Source organism: Corapipo altera, unplaced genomic scaffold (assembly GCF_003945725.1).
Source record: "Corapipo altera isolate COAL_440 unplaced genomic scaffold, ASM394572v1 44, whole genome shotgun sequence".
NCBI classification, from domain to species: domain Eukaryota; kingdom Metazoa; phylum Chordata; class Aves; order Passeriformes; family Pipridae; genus Corapipo; species Corapipo altera.
Genome location: NW_020884880.1, coordinates 8,778,836 through 8,799,634, shown reverse-complemented (window position 1 = coordinate 8,799,634; position 20,799 = coordinate 8,778,836). Strand labels below are relative to the sequence as shown.

Sequence of the window (20,799 nt, the reverse complement as noted above, 5' to 3'; positions counted from 1 at the left end):
ATGAGTCACACAACACAGAGCATACACAACACCTCATTGTCTCCATACTTCCAGAAAACCTTTTTATCCTGTACCATGCCTCATATCTGTAATCCATTGAAGATTTCCCACTCGGGTCAGATAATTCTCCATTTCCCAGTGTAGGAAATCAAGAATACAGACAATATGAAACTTGGATAAATTAACAACACAAACATTCAATTTTGAAAAACCTGTAAACTCTTTTCTGCACAGCACAGATGCAGCCTTAAAGAGCAGTACACAGACGAAGCCACGTGTGATGAGTTGTCATCTACATCACTCATACCATGGCAATGTCCTGCAGTCAAGCACTGAGGGGTGCAAACCCTTATTAATCCATAATCCAGACAACTGAGAGTGACTGCAAATCCAGGGATATTAAGAAATGAGAGATTAATAAGCAATAAGTTCATTTGCTAAACGCTACAAAGCAGTGCTTAATTTCTAGACTAAGATATTCCATACACTCTAACATTTTAGACTTTGTAATGAAGTTTGAAATTGCCACCAGGTTCCAAATCAAGGTGCAGCGAAATAGTCCTGCTTTTTCTGAGTTACCGAATCTGCAAATTACCTGTTATAAGTGTTATAATTATCACTGCAGAAACACTTATTCTGCAGAAACACATCTGGGCTGCCAGAGACAAAATTAGGAGGTGGTGTGTGGGTGGGAAAACATTAAAAGTTGGCAAACACGCCTTTTTTAGGGTATTCAATATAATCAACATTCATGCAGCAAACGTACCAAATGAAGAAACTAAAATAAAGGTTTTATTCATGGTGTTTTATCTAACTTTCTGTATAATGCAATGTTCTAGAAACACAGTCTTACAAAAAATGTAGCTCCTATAAATTCATATAGGACAATATTAATTCCATAACCTTTCAACAAACCATATTTCATATACTCCTAACTGCTTTGTGTTGCATATATCTTAATGGCTGTGAAAGAATGCCTGGCGGGCAGATGGTGATCTATCACTTTAAAAGTGCTATGCTGTATAACAGACCATGTGACCTTGTTGGTCATTTCTTTCAGCTATACAGTTCAAAAACAAAAATGTTCACTCAGCATCCAAATTCTGCATAGACAGAACTGTGAACTCTTAAAATCCATAAAAAGCCAGTAAAGTGAAGATGTGTGAAGAAGTCCTTAGTATTTCTCTCCAGCTTTACCTAGGTCTAGGCAGTCCCATTAGACAGTTTTGGAGGCTGACCGTACTTCTGCTCGAAGATCACTCATGATCCTTTCTTTTCAATGTAGGATGAGTTAAACACACTTTTCCCTCTTCCTTCCTTACCTTGCCAAGACCATTGATTGTGTGGCTATGTAGTAAACCACAATGAGAAACCAATCCAGGCTAAAACCAACTTTTTTCTTGGGAATAGCTGAGCCTGGATCAGTTCCTGAATCCGTTTCATTCTGAGGCCACACAAATAAGCATACCTGGCACAACTGAGCAGTTGTGAAGAGTGAGAACAACGGGCAGGCAGTCACTAGAGCTGCTTATTCTGGCACTGCCACTGAAAAAGTCATTTCTCAAAATGTAACCTCCCCTTGTGGAGGAACTGTGCAGTTCCCTGGCTTGCAATCTCCCACCTGCTCTCCTACCCTAGAGGTGACTCTGTCCTGTCTTCTCCCCCCACTAAGACAAACACGGAGCAATGAGTCTTGACAACACATCATTTGGTAAGTGATTCAAGTGACACACCTATCTGATGAGTAAAATCACTCAGGAGGTAAAGTGTATTTGCATCAATGCAAGGAACCATGAGCATCTTTCACACTACTTGTATTTTCACATATAAAGAACCCTGCTAAAAACACAATACCCCAAATGCAGTCCCCTTCTCCCCTAGGACGTGGACCACATGGAAATGGCACAAATGACACGTCAACTGCTGAAATTATATGGAGATAGGACATTTCTTTTATTGAGCTCCTTCAGATTCTGACTTGATTTGGAATTACAAAATATTTTTGTTCCCAGAGCAATTTCCTATACTTAGGGAAGACTTTACAGGTTAAGCTAAGGAGTTTGCTTCAAGTAAAGCCAGGCTTTCATAAGGCAATGCAGGATGCTTCCATTGTGTAAGCTTCCAGCAAGCACAATGACTTTAGGATTACAGACAGTAAAATAATAAAAGCAGAGTTGGTTAAATATTTCCTGTGAGACTGGAATACAAACTTCTAAGTTTGGAGGCTTTCCAAACTCAGAGTGATAGCAGACTTCTATTCAGTAAAAACACATGAAAATTTTGTCATACACTTAGTGACAATCAAAGCAACTTCTAGATGGCTGTTGGGATTTATAGTTTGAAAGGATGAGTCAGATGAGGAATTAGTCTCCCCATCATTATCCAGCATAATCCAATGGTTAATTATCAACACTGCTATAAAACACTGTATTTTACTCTATAGAGAGAGTAAATCCTCTGATTTGCCTTTCCTAAAGTCACTCAAAGTAACATATACATTTACCTATTTAAAGTTCACTATACTCCAGTAAAAGTGTAACTGTGCCATCTTGGTTTAATGAACTAATCATAGCAAAAATTATGATAACTCTAAAAGAAAGTAAAATACTGTGTTTTGTTAATGGACAATAAATCTGATGGCTATTTCTAGAGATGCATGTTCTAAGTGAACACTGAGGATAAATTATGTACTTAAAATGAGAAAATGTTTTCACCTCTAATTTAAAAAAGCCATTCTGAAGAATCTTTATAAGCTTTATAAAGCTTTCAAGATTTATTCCCAGAAAGCTAATTTAGCTGTTGAAGTGCTAGTGGTCAAAAAGTCAGACCAGTGCTTTGACTACACAGACCAACAAAACAGTTATTTTTAAAGAGAAATTCTCAGACAAAACCATTTAGCAGCCAATATTAACAACTGATTCCTGAAAGAAAAAAAGCAAGATAGTTCTAATCTTCAAGCACAGTATCTGTTTGAACAGATAGGTATTTTTTATGTATGCATAGGTTAAAGTTTTTATCACCTTAAAGCACTGCAAATTTATACCAAAAAATACTCTTCAGATCTGTTTTCTTCAGTTAAGATGAATCTGCAGAAAGTAGTAATAACTAATTCCACAACACACTGTCTACGTGTTGTCACTATTTATTCGCTTAAAACCTCAAGAGTTAGCACAAAATATAGACTTTCATGAACATGTGCAAGTGTAAGTACACAAATAAGGGCAGAACAATGACACTTTAATGCTTTGATTATCAGTTTTAGTTGTAAGTGGTGTAAATTACTTCTAAGTAAGTAGCTCAATGAATTTACAAATTTTAATTACTAGCAAGTGAACAAGATAATGCTTTGCATGCATCCAATGCACGCACAGAGTATTTTATTCATTATTTGGTAGTCTTGTACATTAAATCCCCAGTGGCAGAACACATTTTGTATCCAAATTTTTCACTCAAGCTAGTGAATTGCCGGGATTTTACCTAGAAATACCTAGGTAAGGATGTCAGGCTTAAATTATTATGTGAAAAATACAGAAAGAATCTGTACAGCAACGACTTTTACATTTCATGAGGGCAAAACTAAGATTTATGTCAGACTGAAGCTATTTTGGAGTTCTGTAAGGAGATTCAAGAGGTCAAAATCTGAGCTGAACATCTGAGTCGCGCTTTGCATTGAAAGTTAAAAAAAAGCAGAGAGTGCTGTGGGGGAAGAATCCTTCTTTTACACACTTCATTATGGCTGAGCTTGTAGATTTTATTTTTTCCTTTTTGATATCTTAAAGAGCTGCAGTACTCTGTCATATATAGACAGATAGACATAGATAACATAACTATTAATCCTGAAAGTTACTGGGCCATACTCAGTGAATTCACCAAATATATATCTAATCCAGCCTGTGATGTATTGCTTTTTTAATCATGGAAAAGTCATCACAAAGTCATCACAAGAAACAAATGTACACTATTCCTTCAGTCTACGGTCAGAGATCCAAAAAAGATCCATGCACTTACCTTTCATGGAACTAAAATACCAGTCAAAGCAGACCTATGTGTGAAGAATAGATTTCAGCCTTCTGGTATTTCATTTACTACTTTTTTTTTTTAGACTGAAGGTTCTCATAAATCTTTTAACCAAAAAACTGACAAATACATTTTAAAGTAACATACATGAGTATTTATCAAAATATTCATCTGTTCACAGAATCTAATGCTGGTGCAGAGACAGTTACTGGACTGCAACATAACCTTTCACTGCATTTTTGTTTTAAAACCATAGTGAAAATAGCATTTTGGAACATTTTCTATACTTAGCCTTTACTAATATGAGGAAAATTATTTGTAAAAATGCAGAGCAAAGTAGAACAAAGAAACTGGGGGAGTCAACTTTGCAGTGAGGAAAAATAAGCTATTTCTCATGAGGAACAAACAAATGCCTATCAAAGGAATTCAGAATCAAGACGATAGAAAAGTGATCCAGAAGTAGGAACTTGCAGAATTTAGCACACAATTCCTTTCTCTTCCCACTCAGTTTATTTAGAAATATCACTTTCTGTTGACTACAGCAACAGGCAGCTCGTAGAACGTACTAAAGACCTGAAAAAATAAGTAATGTTGTTGAAGAGCAGAAAGAAGTTTGGACAGGGATTTCCAAACCATTATATATCAGACTTGGATTTTAATTCAGTTATTACCAACAGCTAAAAGAGTTGATTTCATGTAGGTGTAGGGAAGTAACCTAGACACATTTTGAACTTGTTCTGTTCAGCAGCAGGCACATGTTGATATGCTTTTGAAAACCAAGGACAGTGAAAAGTAATTCCATGAACAACTTTAGTGGGTTTGCTGTTTTGTTTTTTAATAGAATTAATTTCATTTAACTATTCTAATATTGTTTTTAATTTCAAGGTGAAAAGTAAAGCACAAAATCTGAAAGATCTGGGTGATGGGAGAGGCAAACAGGAGAAGAAATGAGATCTATCTGGACTCATTCCCCTTCTCAGGTTACAAAAAGAAAACCTATGATCTCTGTCTTCACAGAAATATTTATAATTCACCCTTCTCCACAGATGCTGCTTTTCTTTGAAAAAATCTGAGTAATGAATACTGTATTAAACCAACACATGATTTAAAGGAAGCAATCTCCTGTTCAGATGAGTATTACCCTTTGCAAGGGTTGAAGTCCTTGGAAACTGAGCTAGTAGGCACACAACAGAAACAATCTCTAACTATACCACCATGTTAACAGAAGATTATATTTCAAAGTACTGGAGAGTTAGAGACAGACAACTGCGAAATACACCTGTGAGTATATTAATTCACCACTGGGTGAATTGCGTCCTTGCGGCCAGGATGGTCAATGATATCCTGGAGTGCATGGGGTGTGGTAGAGTGTGGCAAGGTCAAAGGAAGTGATCCTCCCCCTCTACTTGGCCCTAGTGAGGCCACATCTGGAGTACTATGTCCAGTTCTGGGCTCCCCAGTACAGGAAAGGTAAGGAGCCACTGGAGAGGGTCCAGCAGAGGCCACAAAGATGATTAAGGGACTGAAGCATCTCTCTTATGAGAAGAGACTGAGGGAGCTGGGCCTGTTTAGTCTGGAGAAGACTGAGGTGGGAACTCATTAATGCACATAAATATCTCACATGCAGCTGCCAAGAGGATGGTGCCAGACTCTTTTCAGTGGTGCCCAGTGACAGGATGAGGAGCAATGGCCATAAACTAAAACACAAGAAGCTGAATATCAACGTGAGGAAGGAACTTCTTTACATTGAGGGTGGCAGAGCAATGGAACAGGTTGCCCAGAGATGTCATGGAGTATCCCTCTCTAGAGACATTAAAAACCTGTATAACCTGCTCTAGGTGACCCTGCCTTGGCAGGGGGGTTGGATAACATGATCTCCAGAAGCCCCTTCTAACCATAACAATTCTATGATTCTGTGAAATAAATATTTTCTTTTTCTGTACAACGCTTTTTATGAACAGCAATCAGTTCAGAACATGCAATGGCAACAGAATGTAAACATTTCCTTAATGATCTTACCATTTATAACAAACAAAGCAAACATCAGTACCTTTCTCTGCTGGGATTCAGCATTTACTTTATAGCCCTACAGATCAGCAAGAACCTGGTCCCTGAAGGTTCAGAGAGCTGGGATCAACCTAAGAGGCTACAGTGTTGTTGCAAGTACATGTTGATATGCTGGTGACCCCTTCATTGCATCATACAATGTAAAAAAATACTTACGTGCATTGGTGCTGTGAACAAAATCTATCCAAAGAGGTTCCTCAAATACCATTTGAATAAAACGTGCATAATTTTTTACTTGTTCCACATCAGGTCTTTCAATGGGCTTTCCAACAATTTAGGTATGAAGGGAAAGCTATTCTAAGGAATATGTATTTTTCTTCACTTAGCACATTACATTATAAAAACACAGAAATCTGGCATAGTGCACATAATCTTTGAACCTTCTACAACATTTCAGAATTTTTCATTGACAGAACAAGCCAGCCATGAAGTGGACAGGCCTATACCATTCATCTATAGAGTAACACTGCTTTACAAGTTTGCCTCTTGCTTTTTCTTCATTTTTTTTTCTGAAAGTATACTTATCTTTCGTGTAAACAGCATGTATGAATGTACATACACAAGTTATATATATATGTGGGATGGATAAACAGAACAAAACGTACATTTACCATTTTGTAAACATGACCCAAAATGAAAACACTTACAATACATTATGAAAATTTTCAGGTCTTAGGTACCAGACACATAGATTGGTATTCAAATGAGGTAGCATTCCTGGTGTTACACAACAGAAAAGGAGTAGGTTTAATTATGTTAATACTGTTTGTATACTGTATGTACCTGAAGTTTGCTGCTTAGAAACTATTTTAAACTGCCCTAACCACTGGCTGTAACTGAATATAGCAACCAATTCCTTGAAGAAGCTCAAGATTCTCAGGACTAAAAAAGAAAAAGCACAAAACCCTCAACTCAAAAAGTACTAGACACATCTCAATTAGGTTTTTGCGACTTAAACTATGTGCCATTAATGCCAGAACTGCCTTCCAGCTGTTCCAGGCACACCAGCACAGGAACAACCTGCTCATGTCACTGCCAATCCATTAATTTTTCTTTTGGAATACTAGGGATACTTCCTCAACTACTGGAATGTCTTACAAGTGAAACAATACCTCCTGATATATATTTTAAACCTAAGTAAGAAGTTGAATCATAGGAATCACAGAGTCACAAAATAGTTTGGGTTGGAAGGGACAGTCCTTCCACCTCTTCATCTCATAAGGTTAACCTTCCTAAAAAGCAAACCACAGGAGAAAGAAAAAGAAGCAATAAAAATTGCCATGGGATAAAGACATATTAGCCATATAGGAAAAAAATGCATATGCTTGAATAGGACTGGAAAAGGGGAACTCAGTTACTATGGATGCAAAAAGAAAACTTTGCAATTTTTATCTCCTAAAAAATTCTGATCAAGTGTTAACTGCTCACAGATGTAGAACACCTCTCCTATCACTGTATTCCCTATCAGTCCATCACAGTGACCACACTGGAACCAGAAATTTGAATGACTGCCAAAAGGTGATAGAACACTTCACAAAACACATCTCAGACTCCCTCAGTCGGGAGACAGAAGAGATGTCACGTGGAGACAGTCATTCTCCTTTAGTCCATAGCATTTACTTTAAGCAGGATGTGAGACTTAAGTCCAAATAAATTCTGCCTCATTTCCCTTTCACTGAGGGAAAGAAAAATGAGAATCCCATGGCTGACACTGCCCTTGCATACTGCATTTCTGTACATGTCACAGAGGTGTTCTGAAATAGTAGCTGAAGCAACTCATGGTTTTCAGAGGCAAACTCTAATGATGGGGGACACTAAGGACTTGATTTAAAGATATTTAGCTTCCTACTAAAAGCCATGGTTCTGAAGTGTCTAAATACCTTTACAAGTAATCTGATCATATTGAATGTTTCTTCTTTCTTGTGTTAGATTTAGTCTGTAGAAACAGATAGTAAATATGCATTCATGTTTGCTGTCTTCTTTCTTCATAGTAATAAGAGCATTGGAAAATTTATTTTCTTTTTGTAAGAGACGATTTCATTTTAGCCTATTTCCACAGACTACATCTAACAGAAAAGAAGAAACATTAGAAAGATACCCAATCGACTGAAGTATCTTGGCATTTGAACTGCATGTTAGGAAAGTGCAGGATTATTTCATATTAGGCACCACTGCGATAGAGATAAAGGCATGATTTTATGCTGAAGCCCTGTCATGTTTTGTATGGATAATTCACTGAATGTAAGAAAAAGAGGCCAAGGCTGAAATCCAGCTATGCTTGACTCTATTTCATGTAAAAGCAGTTATTGCCAGTTTTCAATACTACAATCAACAATTCTCCAAAGGTCCTCACCAAAATAAATTTCTATGAGATAGGGCATCTACAGATAAATACACCTTAAAAAGTATTGCAGTGTTTTCCCTGATGCTTTTATAGGCTGTTCGCACAAAACCAAAGCAGACTTAAAATAAGCCACCTGTAAAGGGTTATTTTACCAACAGTACTAGAAATAAATACTTCAAGTGTGGGTGAACAAAGTGTGAACCATATGGGATGTTGCACAGATTTGAACTGGGGACTCTCGCTCCCCAAAAGAACTGATGTCAAGACATGTTCCATATGCATCTTGGAAGTTTAAACACTGTGTACAGCTACTGATAGTTCCCTTTCTATCAGGTGAACCTGCAGTAAATTCATTTTGCAGGTATTGGATAAAGCAGGTTAAGAGATCATTGTTAATTACATCTATTTAAAGGATGAAGCTCTGCAGAGAATGCCCATTATGGGCAAATATGACTTTGGACCCAAAAAGAAAAATAACAGAATACCATTCACAGTCTTTTTTTCTAAAGAAGCAATTGTGCAAAGGCAGAAAATAATGACTAATTACTAATACTTGTAACTAAAATGTTATAAAATGCCTATTCATGTCCAATCATGACTAATCAGTTTATTACTAAAAACCAAAAAAATGTTTTAAATGCACTGTAGGATAATACTGGCTTTACAATTCAACTGTGACAAGTTATCCCCAAAATAGCCTTTTCTGTCTGTATAGCCATTGTCCTGCTTTATTGTATCATATCATATCATATGAAGTGCAGTTGGCATATCAGTTGCTTGCCAAATTCATTTCATCGACACAAAGAATTATGTACTTTCTAATACAGCACAGAGTTCTGGAGGAGCAAGGTATAAATACAAACGAACTGACCTGGTGTTGTGGAGTTCATTGTTCTTAATGGAATGGTATCTTGTAGACAGTGTAAAGAAGACGTTCAGATTTTGAGATTTTTCCAGAAGCGAGGTAAATCTGAGGAATGTAAAGAAGAAAAAACACCTTTGACTATACACTGACAACATAATATTTTTAATATGTTATAATTAAGTCAAACACACTTAAACAGAACTATATTTAAAATTTCTCACCCTGAAGGTTCTTTCTATCATGTACATTTTGCTGCAAATCCAAGAGCTCATGAACACTGAAAACAAGAATAACATTTAGAAATTCTCAAGCTTCAGAGTAGTCCAGATTCAAATAATAATTTGCATTACAGTCCATCAATAGTCACATAAGAATACCAGAAAGTAAAAGGATGAACTGGTCCTTTCCCTTTCCTCTATGATCAGGGCACTGTACAAAATAGAAAACTTGAGGAAGAAATATCTGGATTATATCCTGATGGTTTAATTCATAGTTTTACTCTTACTGTAGATGTCTGCAGTCAGCATTGAAACATGAATGTGCAGAAACAGATCTGCATTCAAAAGTCTTTCTGGAATAGCTACTACTTCCGTAAGCTCCCATGTTTAAACAGCTCACGAATAGAACTTGTTGAAATAATTAGCATAGTTGAATGGATCTCCCACGACTAGCTAATGAAATCTCTGACTCCACAAAGATAGTCGCTAATAGCGTGGGCTGCTCAAGAGTAGGGCAAGGAAGGTTCTGCAATTTGGCTCAATCCTTTCACAGTCCTGTGACTTTCTCAGTTCAATGCAGAAGCAGAGGCAAAAATGTTCCTCTAATACTCCTATCTGCTGAAAGTTAAAAGCTGCAGAGAAGAGGCTTTCAGGGAACTAAAATATATTTTCATTCAAGCATGATATAAACAGCATCATGAGAAAGAAGAGAAGGTTGTAGTGCATTACGACTGTGACTATCCTATTCAGCCACTGCTCCTAAAGCATCTAAGTAGTCAAAGATATTCTTAGTGCTGAATATTTTAGCAGTTTTTGTCACTTTTTTTAAAGCACCAACTGCACATTTAGTTTCAAGCTGAACTCAGCCAAATTCCAGATAGTAAATTACATTTTAACCAAGTATAATCACTTAAGTTTAGCATCATTATCATTCAAGACAGGTAAATCACACATTTAGATAAGTAACTTCTGCTTTTATGCCCCATAAAGCAAGCTGGACATACACTGCTCAAATAGGGATGATATCTGGACACGTCCAGCACTCCAACAGACAGCACCTGTAAAACCAAAATTCATACTTCATGAAAATCTTAATTACTTTCCCTTGCTTACCTGACATGTCAAAATTCATCAAATACCAGACGGAACTGCTATTCAACTGAACAGACTCTACAGTTAATCTAATCCAAAACCTGTATTTGGGCACATCCTTACTCTGACTGAGGCAGGTGTACAGTTCCAAGATCCATCAAAATAAGGACAATCAACATGCAATTGAGGAGTTTTAAGATTCTACTTGATTTTAGAGAGTTCATTATTATCTTAGCAGCTACAAAGATCGTGAAGAAATACTTTCCAGTGAATCCAACATCCATTCATTCAGTATCCAGCCCCAGCTGGGACTGTGCAGTATGTTTCAGAAAGCAGAGACTTTGCAAGAGTGGATTTTCAGTATACATTTAAAGTAAACGTAATACATAATATTTTTGGGCATCAGGAAAATTGCGAGTATTAGAATTTGACAATATTCTAATATTCTAAATTCACTTACAGTCACAATAGCTAAAACTATAATTATGTGTAAGTTCATTTTGCATAGACCCTCCCACCCCAATGGATATTTGAAGCTAGTACGACCAGAGGATGTGTAGTCAGTTCAGACCGCACTCTCAGATGGTTAAGCTTTCTCCTCACAAACAAATCTTTACCTTTTTTCACCAATAAAGGTAATTTCAAGTAATTAGCTGTGTGTGAGAGAGATCAGTAGATATGACTGGTTACTGTCAAATACTGACATTCCACACTCAAAACAGGGATCCCATCAATCCTGTATTGGGTTATGGATACCAGCTTTGCTGAAACTCTGTAGAAAGAAGACGCTTCATAGCTCTTCCTTGCTCTTCCGGAGCAAGGAACACTTATCCTTGGAGAAGAACTAGGTTAAGGAAGATTTAAACAAGCTGGACGTATAAAACTTTATGTGACCTGTTGGGATGGATGTTCCCTGAGTGCTGAGGGATCTGGACAGTATCACTGCAAGGCCACTCTCAAAACACCTTTGAAAGGTCATGACTATGGGAGGTTCAAATAGACTATAAAAAAGCAGACATCACTCCTGTCTTCAAGAAGGATAGGAAGGAGAAGACAGAGAACTAAAGGCCGGACCACATCACCCCAATTTCTTGGAAGGTGACGAAGAAAATAATCCTGGAAACAATTTGCAAGCACGTGAAGGACAGGAAGGTGATGGGAAATAGGCAGCGTATAGTTATGAAGGAAAATCATGCTTGGCCAACATGATAGCTTTCTACAACAAAATAGCTAGAACATGGATGAGCTGAGAACGCTGTTTATCCTGACTTTAGCAAGCCTTTCAACACTGTCCCCCAGAACATTCCCAAAAATTCTGAAACACAGATAAAAAGTGGACAGCAGGGGTGTCTGAAAATTGGCTGCAGTGCCAGTCCTTAAGAGTTGTGATCTGCAGGCCAAAGTCCAGCTGGAGGCCAGTCATTTTAATGAAGCCCCCAGGGGTCAATACTGGTGCCAATACTGCTTTTCATTAAGGACCTGCCTCATGGTAGAGAGCATAACCTCAGCAATTCCACAGACAGCTCGAAATTGGAAGAAGTGGTTGACAGAGCAGATGGTTGTGCTGTCATTCAGAGGGTCTTCAATGGGCTAGAGAAAATGGATCTACTGAATGTATATGTGCCAAGATTGGGGGAAGGGGGTGGGTGGCAGAAAAAAAAGTGAGAAACAGAAGGAACACCAAGGTCAGAGGAAAAAGAGGTGCTCCATTGCAGAGCAGCTACGTAAAAAGCAGTGAAGAAGACAGAACAAGACTCTTCTCAGTGATCCCTAGTGACAGAAAAAGAGTCAATGTGCACAAACTGAAATATGGGCAATTCCATTTAAACATTACAAGGCACTTTTTCACTGTTATTGAGGTCAAACATCTCAGGAACAGGCTGCCCAGCAAGTTTGTTGAGTTTCAATCCTTGGAGATTGTATACAACCTTGGGCAACCTGCTGTAGTTAATCCAGCCTTGAGGAAGGGTGTGGACTAGGTATCTCCAGAGGTCTGGAGCTACTCTGTGATTACATGATGTGGAACTTCAGGATTTTTCAAGATCATCACAGACAGCATCAGCACTGAATATTCATTGTAGTTAAACCTACTGAGAATAATTCCTGTATAAGAAAGCATTCTGCTGGGATCCCCATAAAAAGATTTCTGTTAAGGAATTTTGTAAAATCAACTGCACTGGTAGTCTTATATTTAATGAAGTGGTAGTTGGCATCCTTACTGATACTCTATTTCCATATACTACTTGTAAATGCAAAGCTTTCACTAAGATGAATGTTGTTGTTCAGGTTCACTTTTAACAACTCCTTGCAAATAAGATATAAGTCTCATATTGTCAAAGCTCACATTAAGAACCATGAAAAATTCCACATCACAATATACAGAATTACACTCACAACGCCATCACTCTCGTTCAAATACACTTCTACTGATAAGCTGACATGCTTAATTTCTTTTCTTTTACTGAAGGAAAGTCATATTGCAAAATTAGAGCCTATAAACAGCACTGTCACATATTTTTTAACGCTAGCACTGAACCAAAGGGAAAAAAGCACAGCACTGACCACTGTACATTAAAATTTCATGTGAGGTACTACGCTCATTGGGTGGTGCATTTGTACTCCACCCCCAAAACACGTCACACAATTCCTAATCAGACAAATCCTGAAGATACCAAGGTACAGCAAGTGGCTCCAGAATTTAATACAGACTAACTGCACTTCCTAAGGCACTACATTTTAACTGAATGATAATTCATCCTCTACTCATTATCAACTCAGAATATTAAGTTATAGCACAATATACAGCAAACTAACTTCTATCTTCAGATATATCACCGGAGGTGATGCTACACATCAGTGAGTTGCATTTGCTTACCCAGGAACCTTCCCCTTTTTCTTCAAAAGAAATTCAACAGTTCATGTGCTCCAAGGACTGATGCACCTTTGAAATTGCCACAAAAGAACAGTGCAAGATGGAATGTAGGTCTTCATGCCCATCAGCCACGACAAACCTTGTTTCTCATGACTATATGTAGGTACAGTATTTTCAAACACAAGTAAGCATTTCAAGTTAATACTATTCCTTTCAACTATCATCTCTCGCTGTGTCATCCCAAAACTGTATTCACTGACTATATTTTTTCTATCTTGTGCCTATACTTCAAAATTCTTTTGGGAATCGAGTTTCTGAAATAGGCTGCAATGAATACAAATTAACAGAATTCAGATGAAAAATATATTCCTACTTCTATTTTCCCTGTTCTCAAGATGAATTTTTCATGAGAACTTCTGAAATGAATCCATAGTTTTCAAAACTACATCCTGGAGGTATCTTCCAGATATTTCTCCTCAAGGAGGATTTTTTACCCAACTCCTTAATAACTCTATTTGTAAAGGAGTTTAGAAAATCATTATGGAGGATTCTACAGATAAAAGTATAGAATTATACACTTCATTAAACTCTGACCATGACAGGTCAGCACTCCTAATAACACATCAAGTCAATTCTCTGCTGCATACATTGTTTTAAAATAGCTTTAAGTTACTTACCAACAAAATTGTTGTTTGGAATTGAAATCAAAATGCTGGAGGTCATTGGCCTCAAGTGTCACCAAAAAGGAAAAGTAATCACTTCTCACATTTAGCAGCTTGTGTGTTAAAAAACTAAGTATCTAAAACAGTTGTCAGAATGGTACAAATTCTGTTTCCCAATGACCAGTTTAGAAAAAGCTCAAATAAAACCAATCTGAAAGGTTAAAAAAAAATAAACTGAAAGAACAATAATTGTTCTCTACAGAACATGAAAAAGATGATGGTTAAAAAAGAATACCACTTTTAAATGAAAGATATTTTACTCAAAAAAATTATTGAATAGGTAATCATACTGTATATAATGAAAATCAGATTTAAATAAAGATCAAGCTACAGTTCTTAAAAAAAAAAAAAAAAAGGCATGACAACATAAAGTCTGGAAGAAAAATCTCAATGAACTTTTACTAAAGTGATTTGCACCCATGTAAGCCAAATCCTGAGTGCCAAATCCAACCCTTCTAACTTTGTATGAAACTTCTAAATTTGATTAGGAAGAGAGCTGGCATATGTGAAAGGTGTTAAGGTGTTAAAGAATGGTGTGAATTCTAACACAAAGGACTTAAAGACATCGGTTCCAAGAGCAAATGGCTATTCTAATTGGTTTACAACTGTAAAATAAGAAAAAGCTAAACTAAAATCAGGACATTATGCAGCATATGCTATTATGCAGTGACCTTTATATGCAAATACAGCCCAGATTTACTTGCAACATTTTCAATAGATACTTGGGTATATAACTCCTTTCAGGGAGAATTTAGCGGTTCCACAGCAAAGCCTTCAGAATCCAGAGCTCAGTGCAGGATTAAGTATTTTACCATAAGATGTTCAGGCATCTTATTCTTAATTAGGTATCTACTTAAAGACTTTTTGAAGTCTATAACAATTTTGCAATCATACCTTTGAAGGTTCAGTATTAAATAACCACTCTGGCAGCAAGTTCTGGACTGTCACACTCTATATTTTCCCAACAAAGTAATATTTTACATTTTGATTAACAGAAAAGTACCTCTTACAGAATCAGTAAAGAATCCTGAGTTATACTACTAACATATAACTATTTCTTTTGAACAGTTGGTTAAATTCTTATACTTTTCCAATCACTCATATGCAATATTAAGCAGCATTATACCTCACACATGCTATGAGCACACTGCTCACGCTGTTGTGAGAGGTTCAGACTTCTGTCCAGTAAGATATATCCCCCTTCCTGAAACTCTCTTAAGCAAGCAACAGAGTTGTACAGCCATTTGATAATGTCTTCTACACTCATCATCTACTATAGAGATGAAGTGAACAAGATCTCTAAAGAGCAAGATGAGATCATGTCTTCCACCAAAAAAGAATCCAAGGCCTCAATCAACAGGAATAAATAATGTGCTGCTAAGCTGCTGGCTGGACTTCTGCTATGCCAATTACATCAAATTGGCACAAGCTTCTGCTCCATTTCTCCGTGAAACCAGTTAGAAATATGATATAGCTAAAATAAAAAAAACTCAACCTTTTTTTGAGCCTCATCAGGTTTTGAAACTTGTTTACATTGCAGCTGCTGCAGCTTAAGTTGTCCTGTCTCCCTTCTTCATGCCAGTCCTTTGGCTGTGCCAAGAGGGGTGCACATCCAGCTGTGCTCTGACAAAGCAAGAACTGAACTACAAGATTCATCCTGCATCAAGTACAACCAGGCAATAGCAAGGACCACACCAGGTGAGAGATTGGCTTATATGATGCTTTCATAGAAGAAATAGAAAATGAGACAGGCTTCCCTATGGTCACATTTTGATTTTTTTCTTTTTAATTATTCCAGATTTTAATTGCTTATAAACAGTTTGGAAACAAAAAGAACAACTTCTATGGAAAATGAATCCTAAATATAGAGGTCACTGAAGCATAAATTTGATTTCTGTCACTTCTACCACTTGAAGCAATGTAAAATACAACTGAGACTGTATCATTAATCAACATACACTGGCACTTCCAGAGGGGAAGAGTTCCTTCCTGCCAACAGGCTCTGCTAGAATCAGGGAAACATAATGGACTTCTCAGTCTTCACAAAGCTGTTGAAAAGAGGGGTGCAAGTATCAGAAGTTCTCTGCAGCATACGGGTAGCTCACAAGAGAAGATACTACTTCTAAACTGAAGTTCGGTGGCTAGCAGCAGAAAAAAAATACCATCGAAGAAATCCAGTTAAACATAAGGAAACAAAGAAATAAAGGCCTTTTTCATTGGAACAGGTTGCCCAGGGTGACTGTGTTGTCTCCATCCTTGGAGATACTCAAAACCCAAGTGAACATGGCCTTGACCACCTACTGCAACTGGCTGTGCTTTGTGCACTGTGATTGAATTAGACAATCTCTAGAGAAGCTTTCCAGCCTCAGCCATCCTGCTACAAGACACACAAAGAACAGCCCTCACGGGTAGTATGAAAGTGGGTAAAGTCCTCTCCCCCTACACAGCTGTGTGGAGAAACTTCCATCAGATGAATACAATTAAAAGAAAGAATCTGTCTCTCACAACCTTTTCTTTTTTTCAAAAAGCTGGACAAAGTTAGTAACTACAGATTACTTTGAAGGAAATCACAATTCTAAGTTTCTTTTATTTTGACTCTCTTCCCCAGCCCTACCAAAACTTATTATCCAAGCTCCAGGGAAGGAAGCCCCAGAGACAACTCAAGCACTTATTTTAGAAATGCTTTCTAAATTCTGAAATTTGCCCTTGAAAAATTTTAAGCAGACTTCTGTGGTAAGCAAAGTTAAATGACAGCTGGAGTACAGAGACCTAAATAAGCAGTGTGAGCTCTGCACTACTGGCCTAAACTGTGATTAATTTAGGGAATATTTTAGGGAGGCCAGAATTGATTAATCAGTAATTTATTATCAATCATCATTAATAACTTAGTCACTGATAATTAAAACAAAAAAGAAACAAAACAAAACAAAACCCTGCTTTTAAGGTATGTGAAAAGAAACAACCCTGAGCATACTCTTACCCATCTCTGCCTGCTGTGTGCTTAAGAACATCCATTTCTCTAAAAATGCATGAGATTAGAGTAATTTTAACCCATGAAAATTATTAACAACAGGTTACAGTAGAGGGAAGAAGAGAATGAGGTAGACAGACCGTTTATTCTATGTCTGAATATACACAGAATAAAAAACATCACTTCAAAACACATTCTTAATAAATAGTTCTACATAAGAAGAAAAAGTTAAGCATGCAAACTTTTACCATTCATGTAATTAAAATACAACTTTTCCCAGGAGTTCAGGTAACCCAACATAATACAGAGCACTAGAACTACAAATTAGTTCTTTCAAAGGAACAAGAGACAGTAAACAGAGCACTTCTAAAATCCTTTGAGCCTATAATATATTGTCCACAGCATTTCAGCTTTGGTTTAAATTTGCCTTTTCACCAGTTGAAAACTAAATTTCTCTCAGTGACTCCCCCTTCTTTTCTCTTAAACTGAGTTGTATTTCAGCTGCTATTGAACCTGGTTGCACAGTGTGGTAACATACAGCTACCAATAAAGGACTTCAGACGGTGACACAATTTCCCCCTATTTCTTTTTTACTCTATCGTTTCAAGTCAAGGGCACTATAACTAGTTTTCATGTTTTAAATTTAATCTGAGATGCACAGCACTTGAATATTTACAGAAGTGAGACTTTGTAACTAGACTATATCAGAATATCAAAGCTTCCTTTACACAAAAATGCACTTTTGCATTTCTTCAACATCGTACTTATTTAGAGTAACAGAACACATCTCATGAAACAACTCGGTATGGAAGTCTGTCTGTCTTAGACTCGACAAGAAGAAACTACTTATCTGGAAGAGAAAGCCTCCAAAGGGAACCTCAGATGCTCAGCCTGGGATCTGAACTGCCCTCTGAAGGAATCAGTCTTGCTTTCCTTCTCAGCTCTTAAAGGAAACATGAGGGTATGTGATGGTTAAGTTAAAAGGAAAAAAATTTAATAAAATTTTAGAAGAGCAGCTTTATGTATAAATTTCCTCAGACATTATAAAAATTTAATTTGGAATCACCAAAAATTTACTTTCAGTATAACTATTTGCATTCATTTCACTTAGATATATGGTAATAAAGTTTTCCTGGTTTTAAGACAAAAGGACATACTCTCCCTCACCGACACCTTCCTTATTATGTAATGATTAAACACTTTGATGTGATCAAAAAGCTAAATATAAACACTTGGCAATATCACCACTGCCTTCAAAAAGGCTAGAGTGAACTCACAGCTTAACACCCTTGAAAAATCCAAATTCATGTTAGATTGTATGTTTATATAGAGATATTAGCATGGATAATCATATTCAAGAGAATCTGATTTGCAAACACTTCATATTTTTAGAACACAACATGTCTCTGTAAGCTTTGCTTTGACACTTGGTTTGGATGAATCCAGACAAACTTCAGGGTGAATCACCATAATATTTTGCTGCTCCCTAGCCCTTCCACAGAGGCTAAAAAACTGTTCTTGGTTTCTTCTGAACCACTTTTGCTACTTCCATTAAATTAAGAGCTAGATGTCCCATCCAGGATTCAAACCATTTAGTAAGATATTGGATACTCTGTTATTTAACAGAGCTTTAAAAGTTATCAAAACTTTCCTGAAATGTCAAATATGGAAGAGCTCTTACTCCATGCCTCAATGGACTTGAATTAGTACATTCACATGGACTACAAAACACAGCCCTCCAACATGAGTTTTCCATGTGTACCACCTTCTCCACTACAGAAATAGTACCCAGTCTCAGATGCATTCCTGCAGTGACACAGGCATATTCAAAAAGCTATAGAAGTGTTACCTCATTTACAGTTAAATTACTATACTTCTATACTTACATATATTTCTGATTTCTAAAAGTCTAAGCCATTTATGAGATATTGGTTTAGGAAAAAAAAATTAAAATGCTTTCTGAATTTTATCTCTTATTGGCTTTAAAATATTAATCTGAGAAATGAGTATTTGAAGAAAATACAAAGCGGAGAACTTGAATCCGCAGGACTATTTGGATCACTGGCAATTCTGACCTCTACTAGACAGAAAATTTTTGAGAAAAATAAATAGTACACAGGAGTAAGACATGCAAAATACAAACTAATGACAACTTCATTGTAGGTCAAGAGTCACAACAATACAAAGAAAGAGAAGCACCTACAAATAGGTAAAACACAAGTCAAGAATCACGGCAACCACCTACAGAAATCAGCCAGCTACTTCCATTATGTAACACAGAGACCCCAGGTGAGAACAAGATTGTCCTGTGTTTATGTAGCACCTAAAGAATTCCTCCTGCAAGGATCTTGGAACGTTTGCCAGGAAACAAAGCAGAGGGGGACAACACAGCATAGTACAGGCACCAACCACAGTGATGAGTGGTGATTGACATATTTAAGATTTTTACAAAGTGATTAAGTCACCCTAATGAGACAATCAACACAGGAGAGGGTCTGCAGGTACACAGAAGTTGTCAGCAAGCTTAGAAAGAAGTAGAAGCAACTTCTAGGTAGAAATTTTTCCTAGTTGTGATTCATTAGACCAGATGCGGTCCAATGTTATTTTATGCATCAAAAGTAACTGAGACGAGTCAAAATTTTTCATTATGATGGAAAAATGGGTTTATCTGCTTAGCACTAAAGGGATTTTTTGTCTTTATTACCATGAAGAATCCTTCAGCTTTTGTTGCTTAACAGCAAAGTAGTTTTCTGTTCATTGAAAACAAGTTTCAGTCAAAGTTTCCTCAGGAAAAGCATACAGCTGGCCAGAAAACATATGAGTCATTTTATAAAAACTTATCACACAAAAAGAATCATTTTTGCTGTCATTGAATTTTCTCAAAGATTGGACAATTTTTTTTACTCTAGTTTGTAGATACATTAGGCTTTAATTTTGGTTTTTCAGTGTCCAAAGAACTATTACCACAAGATCTTTAATTGTTCAAACTGTTATTTGCAGTGTTTGATAAGCAATGAATTTTGTATAACTTGTCTTACAAGAAAGTAATCCTTTCCCTAAAGCTGATGGTTTGAAGAACATTTACATTGAATGTCCTTTGACAATAGATTTCTTTACTGGAGAGCTTTACTTGTTTTCACAAGACAAGTTTTAATTCTAAACTGACATTTTTTAAGGGTATGATTCAGCAGAGACTAAATGATACATGGAAGTTTGATTAATACTTTGGCATTTTCAGCAGTGGAATACAAACCAAGAAAACAGATTTTCTGTATCAGGCAATTATACTGGACCACAGGTAGAAGTCTGAAAATTATTTTCACCATGATTAGTTTTCTGTGATTTCACCAATGTCACTGGTAAAAAGAAACCAAACGAAACAACATTATCTTTGATAATTTATACATCAGTACTATAATACATCCTTCCTGCCAGAACTTGCCAGCCACAATGCAAGAGACTTATTAATGCACCTAGGTGATGACTTCAACACAAAAAGCAAAACTTGCTGACCTCTGCTGCAAATGCATATTGTCATTTAGTAATAGCACTAGGACACAATAAGATGAAAAGCTAATAACATTCATAAAGGTTATGGAAAGTAAGTCTTGTGCAGGTGGGGGAACCCAAC

At 36.8% G+C, this 20,799-nt stretch overlaps 1 protein-coding gene across 1 annotated transcript in view; it reads right to left on the bottom strand.

Moving 5' to 3' along the window:
* Window positions 1-20,799, bottom strand: part of HDAC9 (histone deacetylase 9) — a 456,848-nt gene that overhangs the window by 412,174 nt on the left and 23,875 nt on the right. Inside the window, exon 2 of the mRNA XM_027639053.1 lies at window positions 9,300-9,398. Coding sequence (XP_027494854.1) covers window positions 9,300-9,318 — 19 coding nt within the window. The 5' untranslated portion in view covers window positions 9,319-9,398. The remainder of the gene's footprint in view (window positions 1-9,299; window positions 9,399-20,799) is intronic.